The 10,799-nt window shown below is 41.2% G+C and overlaps 1 protein-coding gene across 2 annotated transcripts in view; it reads right to left on the reverse strand.

Moving 5' to 3' along the window:
* Positions 1-10,799, reverse strand: part of ARHGEF3 (Rho guanine nucleotide exchange factor 3) — a 66,170-nt gene that overhangs the window by 24,052 nt on the left and 31,319 nt on the right. For both annotated transcript variants that reach the window (XM_007451761.1, XM_007451762.1), the window contains exon 3: positions 618-788. In XM_007451761.1, the coding sequence (XP_007451823.1) occupies positions 618-788 (171 nt within the window). The remainder of the gene's footprint in view (positions 1-617; positions 789-10,799) is intronic.

A 10,799-nucleotide genomic window follows, 5' to 3' on the forward strand; every position in this document is an offset into this window, starting at 1 on the left:
TTGAGGAGTCAAAAACTTAGAAAGTTTTCAAGTACTCCTTTTGCCAGTGTCAGGTTCTCCACTAAAATAGATATTCCAAGGATTTCATTAGATGATGCACCTTTGAAGTGTTTAGCACAGCCTGGCACATGACAAGTTCTCTATAAAGTAGTATTATCATAGTCATCTAGGCTACTGGTACAGAAAATTTACAGGGAATGAAATTAATTGCATTCCATATTAAAGTTTTCCACAAAACTGGATCAAAGTTTCATAAACTGAATATTTTAAAATATTCTAGAAGGTGCTAGTAAAATATAACTGAAATGATTATTTCTGTGAACTCTATGGTCCTAAACAGACACTTCCTAATTCATCTTCTTTGTAAATTCAGATTTTCACATCAGCGTCTTTTTTTTTTTTCCCCCACATCAGTTTCTTTTAAAAGTCAGGGCCACACCCACCCAGCTGGATGCTGGTTTCTCAGCTCCTTACAAGGTCTGACATCCCCATTTGTCGTCCTTCTATCAATGCAGTGAAGAACTGACTTGGAGACCGCGGTGTAGACCCCAGCTTGGCTCTCGCCTTCAGTGTGCCTTGTTCTAGACACACGGGCAACTCCAGGGGTCCCAGCCTACCTCCTGACGTTTGATTTCCTTGGACGTGAGCATCTGATTGACGCACACGTCGAAGGTCTCACTCCATAGCTTGCTGTCTCTCCGCTTCGTGCTCGAGGGGGCGGCATTTCTGGACCAGGGTCTGGGGGCGAGGAGGTCAGGGCGGCTCTCGCTGCGGAAGCTGATGGAGCGCTAAACAATGAGAAAAACAAACTGTCACGGGGGCAGCAGCAGGACTGGGTGGATCGTTTGAGTGGCTTCCTGTTACTGACAGAGCATAAATCAGACATTTGCAAGAAAGAGAGGACAATGCCGCAAGGCCTGTGGGAAGTAGGGCATTGTCTTGCGCCTACGTGCTAAGGAAAATCGGGCAAGGGGCCGCTCTCACAGACGTGAAGGGAGTATCCGTTCTGCGAGACCGGGATAACCAAGTGTACCACAGCACAGGAACATTTCAGGTCAAATGCATGCGCAAAGGCGGCTCTCAGACAAGTGATGAGCTCTATTTTTTTTTCCCGTGGACACCTCCGCTCTTGAGAACAACAAAGTTTAACAGCAGTGGATGCCCTTTAAAAAAACAAAAGCAAAGAGAACACCTGGCCGGCACTCCTACCCTCCTCCTTCCGGGCACACTCCTTGGGCATCCCCGCTCACACGGTGGGCGGACTCCCCCAGACCTGACCAAGCAGAATACTCCAGCACCCTGGTTCAGAGGGGGACATGCGATTCCCTGAAATTTGCTGTGTGCTTCATGGGAGAAAGAGCAGAAGATTTTTCCTTTGGGATTGCAAGCTCACGAAATAACAAGAAGGAGTTTCTTGAAGCAACTCTCTCTGTTCACACAGAAGAGTGTGTCTGCTATAGGAGAGAATAAAGGGACCCACAGAATAAGGGATGGAGAGAGAGTCCGACGGAGGGAAGGAGGGAAGCAGCAAGCTCTACCCACACTCAGCCCCTGGATCTCAGTGTGCTTGAAGCCAGGAAGAGCCACTAAGGCTAAGGGCTAATATTGATACATTCCTCTTTCTGTTTACATTTGCCTCAGTTGTGGTTCTCTCTGTCAGTTACCATCTTGGCAGCAAATGATGCCTGTTCCAAGTTATGTTCTTATTTTACAAAGAGGTCCTGGTAGACTTTGGGGTGGTCTAATCATCCAAAGTCCTCCCCTGTGGCTGAAACATGCTACCACAGTGCTTTCTCTTGACAAATACAAATGATCAAGAAGAAAGCTGAATGCATCATATTCAGCCTTCATCCTAGATGATTTCAACACACTTACTGGAAACTTTGCCAAAGCAATGAGGTGTTGCTGTGCTGAAAAGCCACATTCTTATTTAGCAAGTGTTCCCTGCCATGGCTGTGGCCACACGTCTACGGCCTTCAATGTGAAGTTCCAACTCCCTATTTTGGCACAGAAGTCCTCTTGTAATCTGACCACAGTCTATCTATGTAGAATCACCTCCTGCCACTCACCCATGAGCCCCCTATTCTCCAGCCCTACTAGGCTATCTGCCATTCCCTAAATGTACCATGCTTTGCCATTTGCTGTGCTTCCTTCAAGCAGTCTTCTTTTCCTGGAATGCTTTTCTTTCGTTGCCTTGCTGTCTAACTCCTAACTGTCCTTGGGATATAACTCAAATACCTCCTCTAGGAAGCCTTTACCAGTGTTCTCCCATCCTTTCCCAGAACAATTTGGACATCTCTCTGACATAATGATGATCAGATTTTATTACACTTATTGGTCACCTGTTCTGAATTATAAACTTCCCGAGGGCAGGAACTGACTTTGCATGTGACATATGAGCCGTCATCTCTGAGAAGTTATAAGGTAGCTTCCAAATATTTTGAGATTCAACCACAAAATTTAAGAAAGTAAAGAAAATTTTAAAAGAACCATTCAACATAAGGGCGTTGTTAAACAAGTTATAATTCATCTGCTTGAAAGAATGTTATCTAGCCAATTAAGACAATTCTGAGATACTTTTAACAGCTAAAAATCCCTTCTTTGTAAGTTAAAATAAAATTAGGATTAAAATCTGTATATGAATACCTTATAATTATGAAAAAATGCACATGAGCAAAGATACAAAGGGAATGCCACCAAATCTACTGTTTTTGCCTGATGACATTATAGATAATTTTCACCCTAGTTTACAAATTTGTATAATTCGAGAAAAATGAATAAATGAAAAACATAAAAAGAAACTGCCCAGGGGCTTCAGGGTGTCACCACAACCTTCTGGAAGCAGGAAGCGAGCTCTGTTTACAAGCCGTAACACAGTTCCTCAGGCTGGCCTAGGCACCTGTGAGCTCCTGGGCTCATTAATGAGCTCATGATCACTGGACCAGCCCTGTGAGGGTCAAGAAAGTACTTGCTCCAAATGCATTTTACTAATGGTATCTCACAAATCCCTGTGATCTCTTAAAAACAGGCCTTTATAAACAGTGACCAGACTAATGCTTGCAGATCCCCCCAGCACTCAAAATCAATTAGCCACAGGCACGGAAAGGTCAAAACAAACAAAGTGAGTCACCAAGTAACTCACTCATCTCAGTTTGCGTTCTGATGCCAGCTGGGGCAGGAATTAAAGAGCAGAAAGAGAGGAAAACACAAAAAAGAAGATTCAAAGTCAAAGACATTTTCCACTTTCACTTGAGAGAATCAACCGCCTTCTTTGTTCCAGTGTCAGCCCCTGACCAACTTCAAGTGTCCCCCCTCTCCACCACCAGTTTGAAAGTAATTTAAGCTAACTTTAAATTTTCATACAAAAATATATAAAATTAAGTACAAATCCCCTCATTTTCCCAAGTACACTTCCTAGAAGTAACTGCTATAAGTTTGTTCAAGGTCTTTCCACACCTTTTCTATGCATTTGCTAATATTCACAGAAAACAGGATGTCTTCTCTTTTCATTCAACAACATGTCTCTCCATGTTAGAATATTAAGACCCACTCTTAACAAAAATATTAATTTATGGAGGTGAAATTCACATAACATGAAATTAACCACTTTGAAAGTGAACAATTCAGTGGCCTTTTTAGTACATTCACAGTGTTGTGCAACCACTACCTCTAGCTTGAAAACATTTCCCTTGTCCAAAGTCACTCATTCTTTTTTTTTTTTTAACTGAGGTACAGTTGGTTTATGACATTATATTAGTTTCAGGTGTACAACATAGTGATTCAAACATTTTATAGATTATACTCCATTTATAGTTATTATAAAATATTGGTTATAATCCCTGTGCTATATAATATATCCTTGTAGCTTATTTATTTTATATATAGTAGTTTATATCTCTTAAGTCACCCATTCTTTTTTTTAAATATCTTTATTGGAGTATAATTGCTTTACAATGTTGTGTTAGTTTCTACTGTACAACAAAGTGAATCATCTGTATGTATATGTATATCCCCATATCCCCTCCCTCTTGAGCCTCTACCCATTCTTTTTAATGGCTACAGAGTTAGTGTCCCATAGTCTGGATGGACCACATGGATTTAATCAACCTCCAACTGATGGACATTAAAATCGTTTCCAGTGTCTGGTTATTATAAAAAGTGCCTTAGTGAACATCCTTATGTATTTATGCTGGTATTTCTGTAAGGCAGATTCCTTAAGTAGAATTCCTTGGTCTAAGAAGTATCAACCTCTTAACATTTGATAAGTACTGGCAAATTGACCTTCAAATAGTCTGTTCAACTTCAGAGTCTCCAGAAAGGTATATGATAGTACCTTTTTCTACACACTCATCAATAGGATATTATTATCAATCTGATAGGAAGAACAAATACATCTTAATTTCAGTTTCATGTTTCAAACATAAGATTGAACATTATGTTTTTATTGAAAAATTTCCCAGAGTTGGAGACTTTTTTCTGTTGCAGTTTGGGGGAAAGAAAGAGAGAGGTGAGCTATACTAGGGGAGCTCCATCTCTAAGAACTCCTGGTTTTGTCTTTCCTTAGTGATTGCTGGGCTTGGGTACTAAGGGGGAAGGGACAGGGATGAAGTTCACCACGTATATCACAGAGGGGCCGTACACACTTTCCCGTGCATAGTACTTCCGATGAGTTCTCTCCGATCCTCACAACCACCCTGAAAGGTGAGAGTTTATTCCCATCTGGCTGATGAGTAAACTGAGGCTAGGGAGGCTAAGGTATCTCCCCAGCTAAGATTCAAAACCAGATCTGTTTGACTCCAAAACCTGAGCTCTTTCTACTATGGGGACTGTACCTGCTGTTTACATGCAAATCATGCATTGCAGGGAGGTTTCAGTCAGATGGGACTCAGCCTTCTTGGAGTTTAAGTCTAGTTAAGAAGAGGGAATGCATTTGCTCAGTTTTAGGAATAATGACTGAGTGGCTCTTTGACCAATCAAACTTCAGATTTACACCTTTAATTTGGATGGATTAAAACAAACATTTTGTCTTTTTAAAACTCCACTTAGAAAGGGGAAGGATGCTGAAAGGAAGAATCCCAAAGAAGTAAAGAATGCTGGACAGAGGTATGGTTAGCAGCTGGCTGGCCCTGGAGACAGCTCACAGCCAACCAGGCCCAAGCCATGGGGGGCTGTTCATGACAGTGCTGACCACACACCATACCTGCACCCCTGCCAGTCATCAGTACAGCTGGTCACAATTAGATGAGAGGATTGGAGCTGGCGGAGAAAAAGTGACTACTGCTAGGAGGAAAAACCCAAAGAAGAGGAATGCCTTGCAAGACAGGAGAACAGCCACATCCCTTCCAGCGCCCCTGCCACTGCCCATCCCCCTGCTCTGGCTCCCTTTCACCATGTGCTGTGTGATATTTACCGGTTTGTTTCTGACATGTCTGGTTCCTCCCAATAGAAGGTAAGCTCCTTGAAGACAAGGATATCTATTTGTTCTGTTCACTGATGGATTCACCAACACTGGCACATGGTAGAAGCTCAACAATTTTGCTTAATGAATGAATGTCGTTGCTTGTATGTGCTGGGCTCTGTGAGTGGGGCTTTAGAGCCCTGCTATGCCCAAGAGGTGAGGATTCCTACCCTTTATTTTATAGATGAGGAAACTTGAGGCTCAGAGAGGGTGATTCTTTGCTAAAGGTCACGCAGCTAATAAATGGTGCTCCAGAATTTAAACCCAGGTCAATGGTGAACTCAGGATGACAATCCACATCTGGCCTATTTGAGTCCAACTCTCCCCCACCCCTTGCAATTTTTTTTTTATACGCTTTTTTAAAAAATTAATTTATTTTATTTTTGGCTGCGTTGGGTCTTCGTTGCTGCGCGCGGGCTTTCTCTAGTTGCGGCGAGCAGGGGCTACTCTTCATTGTGGTGCGCGGGCTTCTCATTGCAGTGGCTTCTCTTGTTGCTGAGCACGGGCTCTAGGCGCATGGACTTCAGTAGCTGTGGCACGAGGGCTTGGTAGTTGTGGCTCGTGGGCTCTAAAGCGCAGGCTCAGTAGTTGTGGCGCACGGGCTTAGCTGCTCTGCGGTACGTGGGATCTTCCCGGACCAGGGCTCGAACCCATGTCCCCTGCATTGGCAGGTGGATTCTTAACCACTGTGCCACCAGGGAAGCCCCTGCTTGCAATTTTTAACCAATATCCTACCCTGCTTCCTCTAGGGTAAAATTTAAAGTGTGTTGGAATGCATGTGCCCAAATAGATGAGTCTCAGGCTACTTCTCAGTCTGTGATAGGGAATCTCAGCCTTGCCACCACTAATGTTTTGGACCAGAATATTCTTTGTTGTCCTGTGCATTGCAGGATGTTTAATATTATCCTTACCTCTAACCACTAGATGACAGTAGTGCCCCCCCACCTCAAGTTGTGACAACCAACACATCTGCAGATGCTGTTGAATGTCCCTTGGGGTGAGAAACACTGGTCCACGGTGACCAGGAGAGGCTCACTTCAAAGTAAGGGACCCAGCTTGGAAGGGACTGGATTCAAAACAGAATCATGTACATAGGTCCCCCTAGTTATGGGGATTCTGGGCCTGGACTGAAAAATGTTCCAGGACAACCAAGAGTTTCCATGAGGGAATCTGGCCCAGAAAATGAGTCAAAAGCCCAAAGCTCATAATTACTGGCAGCTAAAATAACAATGGCCATAGCAGGCACAGACACTGCAGATTTAGGAAATGGGTGCTCATGTTTATGCCTGAACTGGATATATGGAAAAGATGCTGTAGGTGGGAAAAGGGGGCCCCTTTACACGTGTCAGAGGAAATGTAAACCCAGCACGTTAGGCATGATGGAAGATTTGGTTTGTTAATGCTGCCTGTTCCGTAGGGTACTCCCTTGTCCTTTTCCCAAAACAGAAGGTCTCTACGGCCAAAGATAACATGCTCCAATAAAGAGTTCAAGCCAGGGAAATTCTCTACATTTACCATTGCTATTTTGTAGCAGATAGCTTACTATTAAATGGATTGACTTACCTCACTCTGTATGACAGACTCTAGGTCCATCCACCTCATTACGAATAACTCAATTTTCTTCCTTTTTGGGGCTGTAAATATGTGCCACATCTTCTTTATCCATTCATCTGTCGATGGACATTTAGGTTGCTTCCAAGTCCTGGCTATTGTGCAGCAAAGCACACAATAGGTTTTTTCCCTATAAAGTGGTGATGAATTCTACCCTGCAGAGTTGTGAATGAGGCCACGAACATAAAGGACCTTGCACAGAGCTTGGCTTGCTATAAGTACTGAACTAATGGAAGATGTTAGTACTAAATTTAAAATGACAAGCTTTAAATTGCAATAGTCAACTATTACAACAGTCTAATTATTATTGCAGGAATAGTAAAGAACAGTAGAAAATCAGTTCCTTTTAACACGGAATACAGGTTACTCCTCAACTACATCCTTACCTTCCAGACAGGCAATAAGTACGGTTTCTGGTTGCTTCCCCCAACACACACACACACACACAAACACACACACACACCTCTACCCCTTGGGTTCATTCTCCACATCTGCCAAATAACTTAGGCCCAAAGATTTTATCAGCTATAGAAAGTATATGACCTTGGACCAAGGGGTGATATTTGAGGACCTTGGAGAAGAAAATCATGGTTGCCAGCCCATGGAGATTAAGCACATATGCTGGTACTCTACCTACTTAATTCTCAGATCTAGATGGCATCAGTCTTTCCACACTCCTTCCTCAAACCTGACAAGTCCTCTCTCCCCTTCATCCTCATCATCTCTGAGCCATTCCAGGCCCAACACAAACCCTTGCACCCTTGCCCAAGGAGAGGGAGAAATGTGGCTATGAGTCTAGAATTAGGATGTGAGAACACAAAGAGGCAATTCTGTCCAAGACAGATACATATCAAAAGTAGAGGCCTGATGCTCAACATCACTAATTATCAGAGAAACGCAAACTGAAACCACAATGAAGTAATCACCTCATACCAGTCAGAATGGCCATCATGAAAAAGTCTACAAACAATAAATGCTGGAAAGGGGTGGAGAAAAGGGAACCTTCCTACACCGCTGGTGGGAACTAAAAATAGAACAACTGTATGATCCAGCAATCCCACTCCTGAGCATACACCTGGAGAAAACCATAATTTGAAAAGATACATTCACCACAATGTTCACTGCAGCACAATTTACAATAGCCAAGACATGGAAGCAACCTAAAGGTCCATCGACAGAGTAATGGATAAAGAAGTTGTGGTACATATATACAATGGAATATTAACTCAGCTGTAAAAAGAATGAAATAATGCCCTTTGTAGTAACATGGATGGATCTAGAGATTACCATACTAAGTGAAGTCAGACAGAAAAAGACAAATATCATATGATATCACTTATAGGTAGAATCTAAAAAAATGATACAAACGAACTTATTTACAAAACAGAAACAGACTCACAGACTTCAAAAACAAACTTACGGTTACCAAAGGGGAAACTTGTTGGGGGGGATAAATTAGGAATTTGGGATAAACATATATGTACACATTACTATATATAAGATAGATAATCAACAAGCACCTACTGTATACAGCACAGGGAACTCTACTCAACATTTTGTAATAACCTATTTGGGAAAAGAATCTGAAAAAGAATGGATATATGTATACGTATAGCTGAATCACTTTGCTGTACGCCTGAAACTAACACAACATTGTAAATCAACTATACTCCAATTAAAAAAAAAAAAAAAAGTAGAGGCCTAACACTAGTGCTATCAGATAGCTTGGTGTTTACACTCTTTGACCAGAATTCCACTTCTGACAATATAATGTAAGGAAAGAAGAAATAAAGACATATACAAGATTTGTGATCAGGATGTTTAAAGCAGTACTATCTATAATGGTGGAAAAATCCAAACAATTTAAGTATTCAACAATAGAAGGGTGACTGAATAAATGTACATCCTTTTGACAAAATACTATATGAACCCATTAAGAATTGAGATCATGAAAAATATTTAATGACATGAAAATGTCTTTATACTGTAAGGTTATTTTATACTGTTAAGACAAAAGCAAGTTAAAAAATAGTATGATTACAATTTTGTTTTTAAAAAATACTCACACAAGTATATAGTAAAAGAAAAGATTGCCTGAGTAGATACCAAAATGTTAATAGAAGTTTTTTGGTGATGGGAAGATGGGATTACAAGAACTTTTATTCCCTTTCCTGTGCTTCTCTATATTTTTCATTTTTTAAAATGATGTTATATAATCAGAAAAGGAAGCCCAATAGGAGGTACTTTAAAAAAATAGGACAGGTTGGGCAGGAGGGACAAGCGCGGAGGAGGCAAGCCGGGCAATGGCGGGGATGGCACTCAAGAGGCTGATGGCCGAGTACAAACAATTAATACTGAATCCTCCAGAAGGAATTGTGGCAGGGGCCCAGAAGACACCTGTTTTGAGTTTGGGGTTTCTCCTGCCATCCTGAGTTTCCTACTTGATTACCAGTTAAGTCCTCCAAAGATGAGATTTACCTGCGAGATGTTTCATCCCAATGGTAAGTGCTTTTGAAGTAGTTTCAGCGGTTCCAGGAGAGGCCTAGAGGTTGTGTGCATACGGGCATTCATGGTATACTGCTATTTTGCTGTGTGTTTGGAATTTTCCATAATACAAAGTTTAAAAATTCATTATGGTCAGAAGAGTTGATTGAGGAAGTCAACAAGTTCAAGGTGATTAACCGTAAAATGCAACTATGAAGAGGATTGTGGGTAATTAAAAAATAACTAATAAGGGCTTCCCTGGTGGTGCAGGGGTTAAGAATCCGCCCGCCAATGCAGTGTACACAAGTTCGAGCCCTGGTCTGGAGGATCCCACATGCTGCGGAGCAACTAAGCCCATGCGCCACAACTACTGAGCCTGTGTGCCACAACTACCAAAGCCTGTGCGCCTAGAGCCCGTGCTCCACAACAAGAGAAGCCACTGCAATGAGAAGCCCACGCACTGCAACGAAGAGTAGCCCCCACTTGATGCAACTAGAGAAAGCCCGTGTGCAGCAACGAAGACCCAACGCAGCCAAAAATAAATAAATAAAATAAATTTTAAAAAAAGATTATATTGAAGATAAATACATTCTTTAGAACAATACCTGTGACGTGGTTTAAAGACAAATACAGCCAATAAACTGAGTGAATTATATGAGTGTGTACTAAGAATAGCCTGATAATATTATTTTTGATGTTCAGATAATCAATACAAATAGTTTTAAAATCTGGCCTTACTGTAAAAAAAGAAATAGGACAAATGTCATAAAAAAAAATTCAACAGAGTTATTTAATAACAAAAATATTTACAACCTAAATATCCATTAATAGGAGACTGGTTATATAAAATAAATCACATCACGTTGGAATAATATATACTCAGTCCATTAAGATATTTTCCAAGAATAACTGATATAACATTTCCCTTAAGCCATAATAAAACTTTCATCCAGCAAATGATAAAGGGAGGATGAAAATAAAAGAGATAAACAAGATACACCAGGTAAAATGCAAAAAAAAGAAAAAAAGAAAAGACAAAATAAAATCCAAGACAGAAAGCATTAAAAGAAATAAATAGAAATATTTAATTTTAATAAAAGGTACAATTCCCCCAAGAGAGTGTGACAGTGATGAAGAGGAACCTTTATACACCTAACTGCGTAGCTTGGAAATATGTGAGGCCAAGACCAATAGAGATGCAAGAAAAACTGATCATCCACAGTCCATGGGAGCCACGGGGCGGGGG

This window comes from Lipotes vexillifer, unplaced genomic scaffold (genome assembly GCF_000442215.2).
Source record: "Lipotes vexillifer unplaced genomic scaffold, Lipotes_vexillifer_v1.1 scaffold521, whole genome shotgun sequence".
Taxonomy (NCBI): Eukaryota; Metazoa; Chordata; class Mammalia; order Artiodactyla; family Lipotidae; genus Lipotes; species Lipotes vexillifer.